At 36.8% G+C, this 23,453-nt stretch overlaps 1 protein-coding gene across 2 annotated transcripts in view; it reads right to left on the bottom strand.

Moving 5' to 3' along the window:
- Positions 1-22,737, bottom strand: part of slc6a9 (solute carrier family 6 member 9) — a 58,171-nt gene extending 35,434 nt beyond the window's left edge. Inside the window, exons 1-2 of one of the 2 annotated variants that reach the window (XM_065276600.1) lie at positions 22,640-22,737; positions 14,211-14,462 (exon numbers count right to left, since the gene is read on the bottom strand). In XM_065276600.1, coding sequence (XP_065132672.1) covers positions 14,211-14,240 — 30 coding nt within the window. In that variant the 5' untranslated portion in view covers positions 14,241-14,462; positions 22,640-22,737. Of the gene's footprint in view, positions 1-14,210; positions 14,463-21,850; positions 21,988-22,639 lie in introns of those variants that run through there. The other variant, XM_065276599.1, reaches the window with a different exon arrangement.
- Between the last annotated feature and the right edge of the window lie 716 nt (positions 22,738-23,453).

The following is a 23,453-nucleotide window of genomic DNA, read 5'->3' as shown; positions in this document are numbered from 1 at the left end:
GTCTAGCATGGAAACTATGGACCTATTTTGCCCCTGAAATAGGGAACCAATCACAGAACAGGGAGGGGGCAGCAAGACGATGACGACGTCTACGCGACACTTTGTGGGTTTTGTTTATCCACTATCCTTAGATAGTATTGAACGCAAGTTTATTTAAAAAAAAAGTTACTTTTGGCATTAAACAATTTCATATGCAAGAAGGATGTTTGGATATAGCAAGACATGATAGCCACGGACTTTTATAGGACCAACATGCTAGGCATCGTCGTAGATGAAGTACAATTAAATGGTAAGTGGTATTTATTAAATCATATTGTCATTATGCCTGTACTGTGGTTGTCACAAGCGTGCCGCACAAGCCCTGAAAAGTAAAGCCAAAACGTCTCGATATAAGTATAAGGCATAAACCCCGCCTCCCAATGTTATTCAATGGGATTTGAGACCAACTAAAAAAAATTATTACACTTCAATTATCTTTTTTTCCAAAGCTGGTTTCTCTCATTTACTGTAGTTTTTATCACGCTGATGTAAATTCAAATGTTTGTTTTTAAAATAAGTTTGTGTTTAGTTAGTTATTTAATGATATAAAAACGGTGGTGTCACGTCATGATTGACAGCTGTGATATCGTGTGATATGCGCATTCTGCAAGAGGTAGGGCGGGGTCTTGATTTCGCTGCTTTACTTCCTGCTCACTACTGCGCAGGACTGGTCCCGAAATCGCTACTGCGCAGACTCAAGATCCAAGATGTCAACGCCGTATCGGGATGTAACAGGCGTCGTCTATCTTTTTTTACAGTCTATGGGTTGTCACAGTGCCACTAAATTGTGTTGCTTTTCAATATCAATATAGACGGTTTCAGCAGTAACAACATAAACAAGCGGCCGTCGCGGTCCGCACGTAACTTCCGGTAAACTCCGCTAATAATAAATAACCACAAAGTACTTTAAACGTAGTTTATTTATTTAACAAGCAAAAAAACAACACATAGATTACCTAGGAAACCAAAACATTTGTTATTTTTGACGAGGCATTTGTTCAAGAGATCAGTTTAATGACTACTCAGACCATTAAAAAACGAAACCGGAAGTAAAGTTCGGATCCAGACGTGTATCACGTGCGTCCGATGAAACCGTATATACAGCTACCAGTTTAGTTGCATAGCTTTCAGCTGTATGCACACGCACCGATAAAAGATGTTTACGTTGGAATTTATGTCACTCTACATACATCATCTGGTATAATTGAAACGATGAGCTACATACAGATGCATTTGATAGACTTTTCGTAGCGCCCAATAAACGGCTCTGGGCATTCGTAAACCATGTCACAAATACGAGAAAATGAGCATATGGTTCCCAGACCACATCTCATTCTCTATGAGACTGATTTGGTGTTAGCCAGGCTACCATAACTATATATTTAAAAAGTGTAAGTGTCAGATTTAAAATAAAATTGTGAAACACAAATTTCTGCACTACTGATTATTGTGTTCTGATTTAATTTTTTCACTAGTCTTGGACTTTTAGACCTCACTGTATATTCGCTTTAAATAAAAACTCCCAATCAATTAGGGACAATTTTAATATCCATTTTACAAAGATTAAATATATCATTACACGTCCGTAAGAAAACATTAGTATTTTAGATATCACCTAACAATTATTTTACTTTATTCTAACCTTCATAGATTTTTTAAAAACAGTGAGATTAGGTGAAAGTTGAATATGCCTTCGAGTTATTGATGATGCTCTCTCAGCTGAGCATAAATTACATCTGGTCTGTCTGACCCTTTGGGCACACATAGCATCACAAAGAGATGAGCATCTCTTTACACATAACTACACGCAGGTCTTATGAAACAAGATTCATAATGAAAAATGACTTGGTTAGCCATAGCCATTAACTAGTACTTAACACACATTCTTCAGGGAGGCTGCTCTTAAAGTAGGGACAGGTCACGATGGTGAAAATCTGTAACAATATAAGAGCAATAACCGACTAGGCAACTTGTTATTATTTTGATTGTATGCTTTAGACGTTTTGCACTTCTTTGGAGTGCCCGGCACGAGCAATACCATATTTTGCACAATCCATCTTGCAGATTTGATTTTGGCATGCACCATGTCACAATCCAACTTTCCTCCATCCTCTCCAGCAATTGCCTGCACCCTACCTTCTGTCTCTATGCACAAGTCTTTTTGCATGAACACATCCATGAAACTGACATGAAGATGAAGTCAAATTACAGAAAGGAATTTATTTCCGGAGTCAAATAATCTACCTAAAGACTGAATGAAATGCATAGCTACATAAAGTTTATTGTCCACATGTCCTTTCCAGGGAGTTCCACCGACTATATGCAACCATAAAGATCTTGTTTACATACTTTCGACACCTACCCTTCAACACACACACACATACTATAGATATACACACGCATAGCTCCAGGCATCTTCTTGTGTCTGAGCCACGAGCCCGGCTGTAAGGGATTCTGACACAACCGGTCATTAGAGACTCCTCAGGGGCCCCAGCCAACCCCTATTAGTCAACAGCAGCACGGGGCCTCGCCTCCCATCACAAAAACTCTCACTTCTAATGAGGATATGTACACACTATTTGCACTGCCCCATATCAATAGCATAATAGCAAGCAATGAGACCAAGAGAAACACAGAGGCACTGAAACAGAATAAACACATCAAAACAAAACTCATTAAGATGAAACAAAAGAAAGTGTGCACATTGGAATGGGGGGATAAAATCTCCTAATTGGACACTTATCTCAATTACTCAGCTATTATTTAAAAGAAAGAAAATAATTTCATGGTGAATATCATAGATAGAAAAATGGTGATGATATTATTAACCAAATGCTAGGGCACATATTAGGGGCCCTATTTTAACGTTCTAAGCACATGGTCTAAAACACGGACTCATGTAATGACAGAAAAAACGGTTTGTACGCCTAGCGCACAGTCTAAAAGGGTTTTTCCTATTCTCGTAATGAGTAATGGGTGTGTTTTGTCCCTTCTAACCTCTCGTAATCGGTCCTCACTTATGTCCAAGAGACTCAATAATAATCTTTTACATTGTAATCCTTTAATTTTTATATTTAAAATTTTTTATGTGCTGCTGCGCATCCATGTGTGTGATAAGCAAACTTGTGTTGTTGCCTTGTTAATATGCGCATATTACTAATGCGCTTTTTAAATAACAAAAACAACACTGCACCATTGACTTTAGACTTTAGACCAGGTTTTTGTTGGTCAATGGCGTAGTCTATTTTAGTTGCCTCAAAATAGCAACACACCAACCTCGATTTCAGACCAGCATGCCCATGGGTGCAAAAAAAGGTGCAAATGTATTTGCTATTTAAACAATCTGACCCTGGACTTGAAAATGATAACTGCGCCGAGCTGAAACTAGCAAAAAACACTTGCATTGTGTATGATAAGGCCCTATTTATTCATTAAATACTTTCGCTTAAAATTTGCTTAATCCCACCCTCAGGCCATTCAGAAATACAGGTTAGTAAGCAGAATCCGTTAAACGTCCTCAAAGTGCACAGAAGATGAACGACCGTGGATCACATTCAAACTTGGGTCACTTGTGAATACTAGGGCTGGGACAATTAATCGCGATTCATACTAATAATGTCTGCCTGATATAGAATCTGAATAGCAAAGGTGATATTACGCACAGCTAGTTCATGTATTATAGCTCTTTGAATAGTAAGAAGTCCTTATCGATCTGAAATCACCGATTTTGAGTCGTTTATAACATGTGTTTAAAATAGCAACACTCGTTAAACATAATCATTATAAATATTCTTATCATGAAAATACCTGAAAAGGTCTGATGAACAGTATAAATAGGCATTTTGTAAATTGTACTTTTTCTGTGACGCATTTTGAGTTTCTGCACGAGAGTGCCCTCTGGCTTTTGGATGTAGCAACATTCACAATAATTCATTGAGAAGCATACCAAGCAGAATCGCAGGATTTGTCGCCTCAGCCCTAGTAAGTACATGGACCTGAATACAAACCGAATGTGGCTACACAGCGTAAACTAATGGCTTAGTTTCTTAATTTTTGCTTTGAGAATTCTGACTTTTTATTTGCAATGTTTGTAGTTGCACCTCATTTTGCAAATGTTTACTACTCTATGAGCTCTATCATACACCCATTGCAATGCAGCGCAATGCGCGAAGCAAGTGTCTTTTGCCAGTTTCAACCCAGCGCAATTATCATTTTCATGTTTAGCGTCACGTTGTTTAAATAGCAAATGTATTTGCGCCCAATTTTGCGGCCGTGGGTTCGGACAGTGTGTTCAGACACACCTGTTTAGACTGTGCGTCGTGCGCTTTAGACCATGCACTTAGATCATTAAAATAGGGCCCTATGTCTTGCCCAAAGAAGATCTTTTTTTTATAACTGGAAGTTTTTGTCAGAAAAGCTTTCATGCACTTAGAGGGTTTTGCAGCGAAAGTCAAATTTGTTAACGACCAATAAAATGACATTTGTACATTTGTACAAAAATAAGGCATTTCAATTACTGGCCAATAACCTTTTTCATTTACATTAAAGTGAAATTACTGAACCTAAATATAAGGGTCTGATAAAAAAATGAATTTAGAAGAAAACATGTCAGACACACTTAGGGGTTTGCATCTGAACTCTTCAAATAAAGCATGGAAAATAACAATAGTTTTAGAACAGGTGGTATAACAGATTACATGAAAAATACTATAACATACTACAGTATAGTATTTACTATAGCAAACTGTAGTAAAATGTCCTGATCCTACAGTGTTTTATAACCATACCATAGTAAACACTATAGTATTCTGCAGTATTTACAACAGTGTTTCCATTTACTATAGCTTATACTAGAGAATACTATAGCAATTCTACTATTATGTAGTATAATTGAATAATATACTATAGTACTGTATCCTTCAATTTACTGGTTTATTGTTCAATTGCAACACTCAACAACATCCAATGCATTTTCCACTGAAAGTAATTCACAGCACAGTAACTCTAATAATCCCTCAGGAGGACCATCAAGGGGTTAAATGCCTTGAGCACGATGAGGAAAAGGCAGGATTTTAAGCTCAGTAACTGCAGTTATGCATCACCCCTCTTAAGAAAGCACCCTGTGATCAGCAAGCTAAACCTTTAACCTTCAGGCTAGCAGCAATACATCCATTTTACAACCTTCCTTTCAGTCCCGACACAACTACAGTATTAAACCAAACTGAGTTAAACTGCACTAGAGCAGCAGAGGCTGCCATCAATTCAGAGACGCGTGGGTCATGAAGCTCACGACCAGGGTTAATTCAGTATCCCCTTAGTGTAACCTTAAAATAGGAAAGTAACACAAGTGGTTTCCAGATTCACCGGGGAGCTTCGGTGAGTGTAGTTTCCAGCAAAAGCCCTTAAGCAGGTGTTTCCCATTCAGAGCACGTTCCTTCTATTGACAAGCAGAACAAGAGGGCCTCAGTAAGGGCTAAAATACTACTGCTGACTGAAAACGTCACTTTTTCAAACTTAGTGCCGGCTTTGATGAGCCGTCTCCTTCCGGAACTCTCTTTTCCCCTATTTACAATCTGGAGTGGTATGTCCAACACACAAAAACAACTCTAAGCAAACACACAAATACACACAAAACAGAGGACCATGGTTTTAGACAATCAACTCATGAGCATGATTTTTACCCCCTGCACAAGCCAGTGGAAAGGCTGAAGGACTGTATGATTTACATCCCGTCATAGATTTCCTGATAATGTCTACAGGAAAATAGGAAACATCATTTATGAGTCAGATTTTATCAACTATGTAGTAATGCATCTTTGGTGAGGGTCTTGCTAAATCTAGTTTTATATTATCAGGAATGAAGCAAAACAAAACAAAAAAATCAGTGTTTGCATTTTCTGCTCTTTTTCATTATTTTATTTATTCTTTAAAATGTATTTACACTTTGTTTATGCTGCATTTGTTCAAACTAAATAAATGTGTTATTTCGATGAAACTTGGGATATTGAAATGGGCCTGTAATATGGTTGACAGATCTAATTCACAGGTGTGTATTTAGTGAAAAATAATGCACACCCTTAGAACGTTTGTCAACCAATCCGAATGAAGCATTCAACTGCCTCATAGTATAATTTTTTATTAATATGTTAGGGTTAAATTAAAATTTATGCACTGTGCAGATGCTTTTATTATTCAATCTATATTATTTTATCAAACGTGTTCCCTTGGAATCGAACCCAAAACCTTTCCATTGCTAACGCAATGCTTTCAGTTAAGCTACAGCTACATTTTGCATAATAAGTGGAAAATGTCATTTAAAATACAGGAATAAATAATACTTACAATAAATAAAAATGGCTTTTGAAAGATGTAAAACCATTTTAAGGTAAAAAAGTACACAAAAAAAATGTTAGCAAATCAGCTGGATGCAGTGTGACTTGATGTGCGTTACAGAATTGAGAAACATCTCCAAAAGTAGAACCCAAGCTCACAAAAAGGGAAGCTGAGCAGCATTAGTAGAATTAAAATGAGTATTGGGATAAACAGAAAGTGAAAACTCATAAATCTGAAACAGGAACTTCAAAACATCCCAATAGGGCTGTCACAGTAACCACAATCCAGTATTACCGTGCTACTATCAAGCCAACCACATGGATGACAAACAACCGCAACAACCGCGGTTTTCACATTAAATTCAGGAAGCTTTATGTTTTACACATCATACATGTATAATAAGGGCCAAATAAATCTGCCAAAGTTTAAGGCCGTTCACATTATAAAAATTACTATAACTATAAAAAAATATAGTAAATAAAGAAACAGACCCTCTGCTTTAAAAAAAGCATCCTACCTTCATTAGTTCTCTTTTTATCACCTCTCAAATACGGATAGGTTTCTTCAAAAACACCAAATTTGGAGCAAAAAGCTGAGATAATTTCATTTTTGTGAAGGACTTTTGATAGAGATCAGATGCAGAGCGATCTTCAAAACTTACACGGACATACAGCTGTTTGCCCTAGGGCGACACTTCTGGGTTTTATAAGTTGCGGAAGAGCGCCACCCTGGTGGATAATAGCGGTATTGGGGAAAGCAGGAAATTGGCAGGGAAGCGTTTTCTCTTAATTGACGAGTTAACTCGTCAATGGCGGGGAATAGGGTTGCCGCGGTGACGTAATTTTTCCACCGGTTAATCGGCGTGTCACAAACTCTGTGATCCCGGTATCACCGGGTGGGAGGGGCTTATAAATGCGAATGCAGACGTGCACATTTTACTTTCACTTTTGAATTACGCAACTGTTTAAATGCAGCGCTTGCGTAAGCTGCGTTAAATCGCGTATGAATTTGCGTGCAATGTGAGTGCAACAGCTGGTTTACTTAAGTGCTTGAGTCAATGTGCGCAGGTAATTCTCAAAGAACCCGCCAGTCCCAAGCAGAGCAACCGGCTACTTCTCCATAAAAGCGCTGCTTGAATGATGGGTTTAATATTTTTCTTGATGAAAAACACAACAACAAAACGATCTCGCTTATATTAAACATCATATATGTATCTTATAACAAAAACGAGTACGCTTGCGGCTTCTGTCATCATCTGGTCAGTCAGCTCGCCTCGCAAACTCTGACAGAAATAAATGAAATCTGACACCTGCTGCTCTGTGACGTGACGCGCGTTCAGCTTCGCTGAATTCAGGCAGGAGACACATTCAGTTGTAACTGTTTGTTCTCTCTAACGAAACTAAATGATTGAATTACACGAAAATATCAAAACGACGGTGAAAGACGGTGTCGCGGTGGGCAAGTGATCTAACCGGTGAGAGGCTAAAGCCCCGGTTATCACTGTTTCACCGACTATCGCGGCAAGCCTAGCGGGGAAAGAGTTAAAGAGAATAGTGGAGTTCACACCACAACTATAACAATAAAGATACAAGGAACAAAATTGTTGAGATCACTTGCTGAGTGTTTTTCTAACTGATGAATGATAAACCATTGACAGCCAATCAAATCTTTTTGAACTTCAAGTGCAAGCGCATTTGAAATGACAGATGACGTTGTGAATAAGCTCATTGCTGAGGTCCAAAACATAAAATGACCTCAGGTATCTAGCGTTGATGCAGTTGCTGTGAATTCACTACTTAATGCTTTTTCTACTACGTTGACTACAGCAAAAGGTAAGATATTAGATTACACAAACTACTAGATTAACTGTTTAGAGTTACACAAGCACAGTGTGTTGAGGACATCTGCTGGTTATAGCTGCTGTGTAAATGCAACAAGAATACCTGTAGCATATTAATACATTTAATGAAACGTGAACAATTACAAGCGTTTTTAGTAAAGGAAATATGCAGTATTAGTTAATGCCATCTAAATTAGCAATTAACGCAATCAAATTAGCATAAAGTTAACGTTTGGTGGTGTGGACGCTAATAGAGTTACCATTAGAGTTTACGTTACAGTTATCGTTATAATGTGAAAAGGACGCATATATAGTTATCATTAGAGTTTACGTTACAGTTATCATTATGTTAAGTGGAAGCTAATACAGTTATTGTTAGAATTTATGTTATAGTTATCGTTATAATGTGAATCGACCTTTAGGACAGTAATTTGTTGTTGTTTTTTTCAATTCAAAATTCAATACTAGGTTATTAGTTTAAAATTACTTTAATTTAACTGATCAACATAAATACAAAAATCACCATAATACAACTGTTTGCCTAGCGACATTAAAACCGCTTTACATAAAAACCTTTAAAGGTTTAATCTTTGTGTATATACAGCGTCTGCACCGTGGATAAGCGAGTTGCAGCCAATGTAATACGGGGGTGGCTTTACTGTTAACTGACTGAACACTTCACTTTCACCTGAGCATTTATATGCAACTTTCATCAACAAAATCTGTGTGAAACATTATAAACATGATAATTATCTGCCGATTCTACGGTTTCAGCACGTCCTCTACGTTATTACGGAGAGTCTTGTTTTGTACTTTTTACTCGCATATACTTCAACTTATTTTCGACCAAGGAACACACAAGATATAATGTAAGTTGTTATGGATAGCATTTAAGCTTGCTCTGAAATGATGACAAAATCTAAATGACAAAAAATTTTCACTTTATTTAGCCTAAATTCGTTTTTTTATACATGTTCATTTATGTACTAATATATTATTGAAAATGCCCTTTATTAATATGCTTTGCCTTCTGTATTTCATTAGTTTTCTACATTTAAAGGTGCACAAAAACGGGCTAATTTTAATGTCACTAATTGACTAATAAAGATGACAGTTTTTATCACCCGCTCCCTTAACCCACTGAATCACTCTTGTAATGTCTACTATTGTTATATTAGGACATTTAAGCAGTTTTTACAAACATGGCTTCCAAAAAAAACAATACTGGTGTGCATTTTGAGGCAAAACAATGGCACTGATATATATGTTCAGATATGTCAATGCAAAATGTTTTTAAATTAAAAAAGCTCAAACATGCATTTATAGTCTAGGATAAGCCTTGTCTGGGAGACCGCCCCCAAATCCTCTTACTCTTCATTATGCTTTAACAGTGATTTCAATGCCTTGCTCGTAACTTCTCGTAAGCAAATGCTTACTTTGTACAGCAGGAAGCAATGCAGTGAATCTTAATCCGAGACTATGCTAGGCCAGACGTGCTAGTGAAAAGTCTGGCACAGTCATTGAAGGGGGCAACAGAGAGACATATTTATGGACTTCGCCTGAAAACAACTTCCTGCCCCATTCCTTTCGTGTGTATGAGGTAGAGAGAGTCTGTGACGTCCGCCTGGTCCAACGGCTTTAGGGACACAGAAGAGCAATTTCCAACGCTTGGATTAACCTGAAACTTCCACGATTATCCCCCACTCACACTCCCTCCTGCCATAATTTGTCTGGAAGGGCCCCAGCTGCTAATTCTTTATAAATAGCGTGTAGCTCAGATCTCCTCCGGGGAGAATGGGGCTCAGAGGAATCGCTTGGGCACAAATCAAGCTGGAAAAAGCACACAAAATACACATTTCAACCAACATATGGGACCATCGCAAAGGATGACATTTAGGCACATGTAACTTTGATTCGCCTCACGTGGATTTAACTGTTAGCCATTTAGAAAAGTTCTACAACAGGCTGTGGTCAGGCTGCCATCAAGCTGTGGTTAGGTTGAAAAAAAGAAAAGCAAAAAGTTGGTTTTAGTTTCATTTGCAAAATGCATGCAGTTTAAATGGCTACAAGGGCCTGTATTGGGGCCATCCGTGTTTTTGCAAACAGTTAAAAAACTTTCTGGAAAAGGGCAAAGACACTGAATAACAAAACATCAGTTTACGTGCCGCCTGTGCAGTAAAGGTCTTTTCTTTCAGCACACAAAGAAAAGCAGTACAAAGCAGCAGAGGCTCTGTGACTCTTCAGTGAAACTTCCTGTCAAGGGTACACGAGAGGCACACAGTGAGCACCCTCGCAGAGAAAATAAGAAGTCATTTTATAAGAAACCACATTTTCTTTAGAGGCATTCTCATCGCTTATTTTATAGAGTACATAACCCTTCTTGGTCAATTCACCTACTTGTTTCCAAAGACAAATACACATTAAAAAACGATTAAAAAAAGATTTGCTAAAGCTCAACTAGTAAAGCATGGTGCTAAAACCACAGAGTTATATGTTCGAATGTCAGAAAACACACAAACTAAAAATTGTAAACTTCAAATAAAAAATATGCGAAATGCATTAATAAAAAACTTATACTAAATCATGTCAATGTCTGATTCAAAAAATGTTTTATGTGCATTTTATGGCTTTATTATGCATTTCCAGGCTCTTCATTTTATACATGAATTGGTAAACACAAGAGCAAGGGTTGGGCTGCTGTGAGCTTTCAACATGGAAGGTTTCAAATGATAAATAATAGGTCAAGGGGCTGTGGAGAAACCCTGAGAACCACAGACCCCCATCCCATGTCTGTTTCTTCACGGGGGGAGCAGGTCGGGTTCAAGCGCCGCAAATTACCTAAATATGAGCTGAAAAGGCTTTGAGAAACTTCAATTCAAGCCATACAAATAATATTTATAAAAAAGATAGACGAGAAGATTTAGGAACCCGGGTGGGTGGAACAAAGCAATGAAGTGTAGTCCATAATTTCAGTTAGCGAGAAGGAAAAAGTGTCTCTTTCTTGGTCTGTATTTTTGTTTAGCCTGAGTAGAATAGGGGTACCTCTAAATATAAAAGCGAGAGGAAGAAACAGAAAAAGTAAATTTTCAGCCTGAGTGGTTACTTCAAATGAAATCTAAAGCTAGAGACTCAATAGGGCCTTTTGGAGAAGGGGAGTGTTTTTAAAGGAATCGCAGCAGTGGACGTGTTTGGCATTTGGTGGCCCCTTGTCCTCCAATTGTGCGTACTCCACGGTGCCTGCCTCCTCTGTGAGCTTGGTACGCTCTGAAACGGTAAGGTCCGTGGCTCACATAATATGGGCAGAAATCACGTTTGATTTTTCCTTCGCTCGACCACATCTGTTCTCATGGCCCTGAAGGTGCTACGGTTGCACAGCTACAGAGATGCGAACGCTGTAGCTAATGTGAGCTCAATATGTTCCTTACATAAGTTTCACTGACCCAAGTATGGCCTTGAAGTTGACGCGCATCACCTAAAAACCTGACTTTTTTTAAGAAACGAAAGCAAAATCAATTCACATTGAAAATGTAATTATGTAATTTTAAATGTAAAATTAAACCGTGAAATTTCGTCTTTTCCAAACACTAATGAGAAAATTAGTTCAGGTTTTACCAAATATTTATATTTTCTTTTTTTTCTCTGCTTATTACATCATAATGCGTCAAACTTTATTCTGCATTTGAATTGTGTTAGTCAATTCTTGTGTGTTTCACATGAGTGGCATGAAGCAATTCAATCATTTTCTCACGTTCATTATTTGATCATGGCTTAGCAGTGTTAGTCCACGCAAAATAAAGTCCAGCAAACACAGCCTGACCGATCCAAAACCAATCCAAAATTAGTTTTCACTTAATTTCCACTTCACAGAAACTCGAAGACATTAACAACCCCTGGGAAAGTTTGGAGAGCTGCCAGCAGGACAGCGAGTACAAAACGGGAACACCTCAAAAGGTCATCACAGTTAATAGTTTCTCTGCAACTGTTTCTTACGGTCTGACATCTCAAGCGTTAAGTCTTTTCATGTCATTTTAATCGACTCTAATTATGTTTTGGGTTACCGTAGCTTTACAGTCTCTACTGTCACTGTGACAATGTCAATAGTCAGAGAGTAACAATAGGCTTTACACCGTTGATATCTCATTGTCAACACGTCAGGGTATTCTTTGAGCTGAACAGCGATACAAAGAACGTAAAAAAACGTTTAGAGTATTGGCACAAGCTTGTAGGCCTTCTGAAAGCATTTGGTAAGGAACGTTCAAGGACTTGCATTCAGTAGGCCAGATACTGTACATTAAGCAAAACTATTTGTGTTTAATGAGGTGTCACTCATCCAATCAGGATCAGCCGCTCGGTGTGATGAGTAAACAAATGTGCCAATCAAAACTTACTTGCCTATCTTAACAAGTGCCAAACCTATGAAACAAAGGGCAAAAACACTTCTATAAAAACAAGAAGTTTTTAACTCAGTAAAACATAACTGGACATGACATGATAGAAACATTATACTTAACATTTTCTTAATATTCCCATTCACATATATTTACACATACTCAGGAGAGTATCAGGCTAAAATTAAAGGACACAGCACAACTATGAAACAATGTAGATGTAATAACATTACTAATAGTACTATATGGACAGAATTGTGTAATCCTCTACTAATTTTTTTTTATCATTAAACCTAAAATTTACCGCAACGTTCCGCCTCAACAAAACAAAAAAAACACTACCATAACATTCCTGTGAACATTCTCATTTGATGTCATATTAAATGGCTTTTAATCCAAATGAAGAAGCGGTTTAAGATGTCAACACGTTATTTCTGCAAAGTGGGTGTATTACAGGATGGCTCAGGACCAGAAACACACTTTCCACTTAAAGACACAAAAGAAAGTACAGCATTACTCAACCCAAACAAAGACAAACAGTCCAGCCTTGCACCTGCTCCACAAAAAACACTGACAATTTGCACAGTGTACTGCTCTAAAAAAGTAAGAGTAAAAAAGCTATAATCAAATCAAATCAAAATATATAAATAAAATTTTATTTTAATCACAAGTACTTTGTTTTATAAACATGCAAAATCCTCTTGATAAACAATATCAGTAATCATTATTTAAGAGACATCTTAATGTAGCATCATAAATATTTGCAAGATGCCACACACCCCTGACCATTACTCTTGCACTATTTTTCCTATCAGCATGTGACTGCAAAAGTCCCTTGCAAAAGTCTCATCAAACAATGAGGTCAGATGTGTTGACACTGGCAGATGTGTCGTGCCCTCGGTGCAGCAATAGTTAACAAACTGAGCCGTCGGGCCTTTCAATTTCTTACTCCGCAGATAAGTTCAAATTGCTTTAAAATCACTGGAGAATAAGTTTTAATTATAATAATCCATTACTGAAACAGTGGATTGTAACAAAGCGCAATTTGACTTTTGCGTACTAATGTGAGGTTTAATAAAAGAATTGCAAAACATTGCCCTTTTCTTTCCTCTAAATCGTCCCGTATCCTCTGTTAAATTTCTTTTAATCATTAGTTGTAGATATGTATAAGCTTTTAGTACATTTTGTACTAATTTTCTAAAAGGTTTGTGATAATAAAAGATTAGCAAAAAGACCTTTTAAGTAAAACAGACTTTAATCTATAATAACTTCTTTAGTTGAACTCATTGAACTCTTGCAAGAATTTCTAATGGACAAAGACCAAACAGCTTAGTGTAAAAAAACTAATACAAAACAATTCATTCTTTTCTCCAAACTTCGAAAGGTTAATCTGCTAAAAAGTGTGTTTAACGTTCAGAACTGTGGCCTGATCCACAACATTATGACGTGCTTAGGTTCAACATTTATTTTGAGTACAAACCTGTGGCTTTCCATTAAAGACCACATTTCAGTTCATATATGTTAACATGAAATTGACACATAAAACAAAATTTAAATGATGGAAAGAGGTTAGGTCAACCTATAAATATATATAAGTCTAGGTGACTTACCAAAATGCCAGAAAATTGTTTTTCCTCCATGCTTCCGAAGCAAGGATGCCCGTCCCCGGCCGCAGGATCTCTGTGCACTCTGGGACTCGTTTCGGCTTTTGGGGTATCAGAGTTTCAGTCTCTGCTGTGCACTGCTTCTCCCACAATCACTTTTCTCTCTGCTAGCTCGGTCGCTTGCTGGTCTGCGATGTTTGGCTGAGGTGGCGTCCCCGCTTTGTGTTAATTCTGCGTTAATCCAGGAACTTTTCTATGCTGTGAAAGGGACATGTGACAAGAAGAAGGAGGAGGGTGGAAGATGGGGGAAAGCAACTATTAGCTCCCAACTGTGTTGTTCTCTCTCTACAACAATCATTTCATAACTGCCAATAAGCCGTACAGTATAGCAACAGTAATCATGTGCTGGAATTTACATGGTTTACGCAAGACTGCAGTGTGATATTCCAAATTTAATAAAAAAAAAAAAATGATGTAGATGATGCTTATATGGTCCTTTACTATAACTATAACACAAACTAATAAAATTTAGAATAGCACCAGATTAATCAACTTTTGAGTTTAAAGTCTACCTTGTATTTATTAGATTGTAAGACACTTCTCACATTTCTGGAGTCACTGTAAATTTTCTCAGAATTAGTCCAGAAGCACATGGGCATTTAAATGTTTAGATATACCCATTTTAAGATCTTATGTTCTTAACCTCTGCTGTAGAGGTCACATTTGTACTACTGTGATCAAACTATTAAAAAACAACTTTATTTTCAAAGGCATACTGTTTGTAAAGCAGGGCCAAGACTCAAGAGGCACTTCACTAACCAGAGCCTCTTAAATCACTCATACGTTGCCTTGACTCGCTCGTCCTGACATGAGCCAATGGTCTCGTACAATAGTTGTTTTCCTCTCTTTTGTAAGTCACGTTGGAAGAAAGCATATGCTAGTAAAATAATAGAGAGTAACACCTTCTAAAATTTCTCATACTGTAGTTATAATTTATACTCATGACTACCAGGCCTCCAGACTAACTTTTTTCACTAGGAGCACAGTGGCCCCCAACTGAAAGTTTTAGGGGCGCAACCAGAAAATTTAGGGGCACATACCGTAAATCAACATACTTACCAAATATTCACATTTCTACTAAGTAATACACTGCATTACTAATATATACTTCGATGATAGATGCAGAAAGTGCAATGTGCTGTTTTAAATTCAGTGTCACATCACAAAAAAGGTCAAATTTACTGGTCGCACATGTGCGACTGGATGTAAAATTCAGTGGCACACTCTCAAATTTTGGTGGCAAAATGCCACCATTTGGTGGCAGTCTGGAGCACTGACTACTCAGAGTTTTAAGAAAATAATTTTGGCATTTAAATTTTATGTAAATGCCAAAATTATTTTCTTAAAACTCTTACATTAAGAGACTTATAGATTGCATTACAAGGTATACATATAAATAAGTATGTGTGTTCCTTGGGTTTGCAAGATTTTATGTTGTTAACGCAATTGAGGAACACAGATAAATCAAATAAAATTATTATGACATTTTGTCAATGAAAACCTTACATTCTCCCAGCAACTATTTCATTTATCAGACCCCAAAAACTAAACTAGACTGGCCCCAAGGGCAAGAGAAAGTATAGACAAAACTAGGTTAAGAGGCAAGCAAACTATCACTTATTTCGAGAACCTTCACAAAATATATTTTTATTTATAAAAAGCAGAAAGATAAGCCATAAGCCACTCTCTCTCTTATCTTTCTTGTGTTGCATCTTGTGCCACACAAAACATGTGCCCTCTTCTAAAAAATAAATTTAAAAAAATCACACATTGAATTAGGGATGCACCGATACCACTTTTTTGAATACGAGTACTAGTACTTGCATTTCAGTACTTGCCGATACCGATACAGAGTACTTAAAAAAAAAACATGATTTAAATTTACAGGTAACAGCTTTAGTCATATAATTTAACAAAAAAAGGGACTAGTTTTCCAGTTTGTTGTAAACTCTGCCTCTTTGGACAACACAAGAGGCATTAACCCCTTACACGCCGCTCAAACATAGACATTTCTCAGACCGTGGTATCGATCCCCGGTATCGGGGGACTTTTAACGAGTACGAGTACTTTAGAAAATGTGGTATCGAGGCAGATACACAAAACCAGTATCGGTTACATCCCTACATTGAATATTACACAGCTGATGTTGAAACTGCAGCCTCTTAAAGAAAAAGTTCCCCAAATATGAAAATTCTCTCCTAATTTACTCAAACTCAAGCCAAGGAGTCCCGGGGCTATTGTGCTTGTAGTTGGGATACCAAAATGCATCTCCACCCTGAGGAAAAATATATTTAAATGCTTATGCATTCTCTCACAGATCTGGATGGGTATTTATCATAGTGTATGAAATTCAGCGCATGAATGCTCGCCTCGTTCAGATTTACTTTCACTTTCGTGATCGTGCGAAGCCGTGAACTGTACAGGATGTAAGCTGTACCTATTTATCATTGATGATCTGGATACTTTTAGTCCTTTTTAATTCATTACTATCTCTTGCAACAAGCTTTAAAGTGATATAGATTGCATGTGCAGTGAAGAGAATTACGAAAAAGACTACAGTATGTGACTCTGTGCAGGACCCGCTCTTAAAGCAGCAGTAGCCCCTTTTTTTTATAGGAAAAATTATCCAGACTGTGAGTTTTGTGATCCATTGAACTACAGTGCTATTAAATAGCGAGTATATCCAATGTGTAGATGAGCAGGAACAGTCGGCTTGCAAGGAAATCCAGATTTTTAAAGTTTAAAAAACAAAAATAGCAGAGGAAACATTGTGGTCAGTGGCCCTATGCTTTATATTGGCAATATTCGGCCCATGGTGAAAACTTATTGATGAACACACTGTGCTATGCCCACAATGTCCAGTGGTATTTACTTATCTGTGACTTCATTTAATATTTCAAATTCAGAATTTAAAGTTTATAGAAATGTTTTTATAGATGTTTTGTCTCAATATTTTACATTAAAAGTAATGTCTTTTTTATTCGAGCTAAGTGCATTCACTCACAATTCAATGCTGACAGTAGATAATTTAAAGGCTGTGAGTTTGAAGCGGGAGGAATTATGATAATGTCGGTCTTGTCTACATCACCGATCCCAGGAAGTAAACTGTTGCCTACAATTAGGGATGTTCATATCAGTTAATTTTCCCGACCGACAACCGCAGCTTATGAACCCAACATTAACCGTTAACTTATAAAATTTTAATATGAAGTTGTCATTGAGTAAAAATACAGTTGACGGTTGTCTGTGAACTAGTAAAAACAAAAATTTCATTTGAACGTGCAAACAGCAGCGACAGATCAACAACAGAACCAGGATTCATACATTATCAGATATTCACGCAACATTACCTTATCTAAGAGCACGCGATCAGTCCAGATGATTTAATATCCAAAAAGGGCAGATTGTCTTTCTTTCAACTACCACAGTGGTCATTTCTAAAGCGGGAGGCTTTTTAAAAAGTTTAGCTTTTGCGTCGTTTGTGCTAAAAGAGAGATGTTTATGGTCAGGGTCAGAGGCCATCAGCGAAGGTCTGTCCGGATGTACGCGAGACGGACCGCGTCAGCTTCCAAACACGCACACAAATGATTTCTCATACAAATAATTACTTTATCAGACCGTCAGGGCAGCAATAATTAGTCATTTACATGACATTCACAAATTAAAGATAGAAAAGTGGCCAAATGTCTGTCGGCTCATGACGACACGCACCATGCATTAACAAATATTTTTTTCTTTTAACTGATAATGTTAATCGGTCATAAATTCTTACCTTCGGTTAACGGTTTAACGGTCAATGTGAACATCCCTACCTAAAATCCATATGTTTGTTGTAGTTCAAGAAAAGAGATTTACTTTAGAGACGATAACTCACGTAATCATTTACTTTGGGGTTTGTACCTTTTTGCACAATCATGAATTGGACCATTGGTGCTCTTTAAAGTAATCCAAAAGATCCCAGTGTGTAACCCTTTAAGTGCATCTGTCATGTTTTCTTGTAAATTAGCATATACGACTTTTAATTGATTCTGCAAAAAAAAAAAAAAAAAAAAAAAAAAAAAAAACGTTTTTTCTGAATGGCTTGAAACTGGGATTAAGCAGATTTGAAGCCAAAGTATTTGATGAACATATAATACGTGCCGAGAGCATTCGGTTTATATCATTATCTCATTTTTGATGTAGGCTTTTGCATCTGAGCTCTTCACACATTAATGCAGTAATTAATTCATAAACCTAATTCACTATGTATGTAAAATGAAATTTTAGACTGGTACTGTATGTCATGAAAACAAACAACTAAAGTTGTTTAAAGATTTAGGGCAAGTATCTCTCTTTTTGGGCTGGAAGGACATGATTACAAGTGAACATCTGTGTTGTATGATACAATGCTCCACCCAATAAAGATAACACAGCCCTTAAACACTGAACCCTAAACTTAACTTCACATCTTCACCTCACACAATACTGTATAAACAAGACTAGGGTGAGATATTATTTCATAGAATGAGAATTGATTACCTGTAGTAGGATATCATATTTGAATGCGAAAACATCATAAAGGGATACCATTACTGACACTGAGGTATTATCAGCAGTGAATTTATAGTTACTCTCTATATTCATTAAGATAACAAACTTTGTGCAATGCTTTGGCAAATGTTCAACTCACAGAGTTCAATTCATCAATCTAAAGCACTCAGTCCTCTAAACCCTAAACACACACAACGCAAGCACACGCACACGCACACACACGCACACACGCACACACGCACACACGCACACACGCACACACACACACACGCACACACACACACACACACACACACACACACACACACACACACACTAACATGAATGAAAACATAGATATAATAACAGGAGCTAGTCTGTTTACACCTATCTGCCCATTTTTTTAGCCTTGCATAGAGTTTGTCCAGTTTAATTCTTTAAGGTACACCTAATGTTTATGTTGGACATCATACAGTTAAATTAGGTTTACATATAACATTCTTTTTAACATTCTTCACTTTTGAATGTGGAAGCATGGCACCACGTCCCGCAGAAAGATGACAATAACATTCCCAATTCCCATTCAACCACTGAGGAAATATTGCTCACATAATCTTTTAATCCAATTTACTTTACATTGTGAACAACTAGTGGACAGTCTGTCTGGACAGGAAATTCAGTGTTTTGATTTTCGGTCTGATGGCCATGGCTATGCATGAGAGCACAATATTACGAAAATCATCACTACCTTCGAAGTCAGTGCACAAACATGTTGAGTAACCAACTCAACTAGCTCTTTAAAGAGTAAGAGGAACAGACAAACTATGAGAAAATGTGTTCATTATTAGTATCCTCCTAAAATTATTCAATTTATATCAATTTCCGCTTATACCACAGACATTTCCATTTCTCTGGTGGTTATTTTAAGACATTTGACAGGTCAGGTGTGCTTTTACAGAAAAATTATCAACACCTGCGGAACATTTCTTAACCAATCAGAATAAAGCATTCAACAGCCCCGTGGTATACTTAAGACAATTTCATCAGATGCATGTGCGGTGATGCGATTACGCATCTGGTTAAAAAAATTTTCCAGTTTCTGATTGTTTAATGGCCTGACTAGATGCCAAACTGAACTCATGAACAAATACCTTGTCGAAAATAACAAATTTTTTGGTGTCCTAGGTAATCTATGTGTTGTTTATTTTGCTTGTTAAACTACGTTTAAAGTACTTTGTTGTTATTTATTCTTAGCGTAGATTACCGGAAGTTACGTGTTGACCACGAACGCCGCTTGTTTATGTTGTTACTGCTGAAACCGTCTATATAAGCCATCTAGAGATATAAACTAAGGTTACATATGTAGATGCGAAACCCTCTATGTGCGTCTGACATGTTTTTTGTAAATGAGAATTTTTTTAACAAACCTTTTTTTTATCAAACTAATGAATTCAGCCAACAAATCAGTATTTCTTAATCACCTGAGGCTGGGATTTAGCCATTTTAAAGTGAAAGTATTTGATGATGAATGTAAACAAGTAAACAAGTTCAGTGTGCTTACACGCAACTTCAATGTTTCTGCATAGATTGGCCACAGACGTGGCTGTGGTATAGTTATCTTTGATCCTCTCACCTTCTGTGTGGTATAAACAATGTGCCAGTCAATAATGTTCAAGCATTTAATATTTAAAGGTGCTGAAGAATGCATTTAAAAATAATATGTTAAATCATTCTTTGATATTTACATAGAAATTATGTAACTTTAATAAGTGCAAAAATGATCCAGAAACATTTTTACATGTCCATTTACAACCCTAGGATTTGTCCTTTGAATGAAATGGTCTACTTTTGCCCTGTTTGGAAAGATCATGAATAATAATATTGAGCTCTGCTCTGATTGCTCTGCTCTGAGGCTCATGCCAGTAGCTCACATTAGTAAATACACCCTATACGTTTGAGCAGATTTTGAAGAACAACTATAAGTTTGGAGATTGTTAATGGATGTTTCTGAGTGGTATCGTGGAGTCAACAGTATAACTTTGTGATTTTTCTATCAAGACACATAAAAAAATCATAGGTGATGTATTACTGGTATGTTTTATGTCACATAATACAAGTCATTTCTGGGTTTTAACTGCAACACTCTATGATCGCTTACATCATTTACCACATTTCCTGTTTGTTCAAACGAGTATGTTTCTTTACAACTCACCTCTATCTACTTTTATTTCTCATGAAAAAGAAAAGAAACAATGTCTTGGTCATAGTTAAACTTCAAATACTGTATTAGGAAACACATTTTGTTACGGTTAATACTGTACGAAATATTAAACTATAATTTACTCTCAGAATATACTAAAGTAGTTGGTCTTGCTTAAGCTACTGTTTGTGACAATTGATACTTGTATGTCACATACTGTTTTTACCATGCATATATTGTGAATGACACAGTTCATACGTTCATCGCTGTGAACCAATGATATTGGTTTCTGAGTTTAAGGAAATAAAATTTTACGAGTGATACTGCAACTAACATTAAACCATAAAACCATCAAAGCACAATAGATCTTGAAAAAAACTAAAAAAAAAAAATACTACTCTACTGAGACAACTTAATACCACATCATAGGGATCGTGGTGCACTGCAAAAAGCAGACGAGGAATTGCTGACTATTCTCAAACAGGTATCTGAATAGAAAGTTTATTTAACAATACACCTAATAAACAGAAAACATTAAATGATGTGAATTGTGTAATGTTTCTACTTTACAAGTGTACATAGAGCATCGTTTTACACTTTATCCGCCTCCTCATCATCACTGATGCATGTCTAAACGATTACCACGTGGTTGATGCATCTCTCAAAGCAATATGTTTGTTATACAAAAGTCAACCGTAATTAAAACCTGATTAAACCTAAGTTGAATGTACGAAAAACAGTGCTATCGGTACATTTTAGGTTATCTTTACAGTTAAAGTATGTATTTAAAGAGCAGAAACTATTTAAAGCGGTATAACAAATACGGAAGAAGTATTGTTACTATTGTATCTGTGTCTGTACTGTGTAGTCCTCTTACCATTGGCTGTTGGTGGTAATCTGAAGACAGCACTTGTAAATGATAAAGATGAGTCTGAAAGCAATGCCGGCGTCTTGGTATTTCTAAATACGACTTCCTTTACATTAATAGACATTTCTTTGTTTAACTTGTATTCAACATACGCTATTCAACTGTGGCCACGCCCACTTTACACGCGACCCTCCCACTCACGGGAAATAATGTTTGGGGTTAACAGCCACAGCTCAGCTGCTTTATTAAATGCCCAACAGAATGTTGACTGATGCATTTCCTGAAATATTATTACAGTATGTGAAAATTAGCCTAACCATGACAGTACATAATATGTTGCAGTGATGCGAAGCAAAATAAAATTTAATTCAATCATAAAATTAATTTAGATAAAGACGTCACTTAGATCAATATACAGTTGAGTTTATAAGATGAATCCCAGTAACTAACTACATATTTAGCAGGAGCCGTGCACGCACGTGTCTGTCGGCGGAATGATTGACGGGTGTCTCAGACAATAGACTTGCGTTTAATACGTTTAATCTGACGCTGCAGTGTGCAAACAGTAATTGGTCTGCTTGCTCTATTTATCCTAAACAGACTGTGTATGGCTTATAAAACCATTAAAATGTAATACATGTACAAATAATAGTTAGAGGTGCGGTGGCGAAACACAGTGTCCATGTCGCCACGCGTGATGCATAGCAACAGCCTTGGTAACCAACACCACATGTAAGCGCGTAATGAAAATCATGAGAGAAATGACGACACACGGTGAGAAATATACACACTCGTTACCTTTGAATTCTTTAAAGGATGCCGATAAAGACGATTTAAGGAGACTCTCTTCTACCTTTAGGCGCCGTTGCGCAGCATAGCGGTGTATTGAACCTGTGTCGTAACAGGACCAATCAACCCAAAACATTACCTATGTGTTATAAGAATACAATGTCTAAATTCACATATCTGCTCGGCAAAAATATGTCATGGCAAACTTACAGAGGTGGGGTGTAATTTTATATTTTTATGGTGCTGGATGGATACTAAAGTCTGAATAAGACAAGTGAATGGTTTTTGTGTGATAAATAGGCTACACGTCTTAACATGATTTGTGCACATCTGCATTACTTTATGATTTGTGCACATCTGCATCAACCCTATTAGATTGTTTAAATGTTATTTCAAGTGGATATTTATAGTTAGTAATCAAAACTAATAAAAGTTATTTAGAATATTATAAAGTGCAGATCTTTGATTTAAATTGTGTTACTCTAACGAAATATTAGATATAATATGTGTCATCATACTACTATACAATACAGTCTTTTCCTGCTCATCAGCACCTAACACAAAAGCATCTTAACCGTGCGTGGTATTGCGTCAGCGAAAGTTCTACATAGGCTACATAGCATAGGAAATACTGCCACCCAGTGGTGAAAATGAATAGTTACAGCTAGGTACATGGCATTCTGTGAAACAAAGTAAATTTAACGCGTTTAAAGTTTAGTATATGAAGAGTTTCGTTGCAAAACGAGATAACTCCGTTTTTTTTTTCAGAAATCTCGTTTTTTTTGGTTGTGCATTCCAATTAATATCAATTCAACTGCAGTTG

Source organism: Paramisgurnus dabryanus, chromosome 6 (assembly GCF_030506205.2).
Source record: "Paramisgurnus dabryanus chromosome 6, PD_genome_1.1, whole genome shotgun sequence".
NCBI classification, from domain to species: Eukaryota; Metazoa; Chordata; class Actinopteri; order Cypriniformes; family Cobitidae; genus Paramisgurnus; species Paramisgurnus dabryanus.
This window is presented reverse-complemented; position numbering and strand designations above follow the sequence as displayed.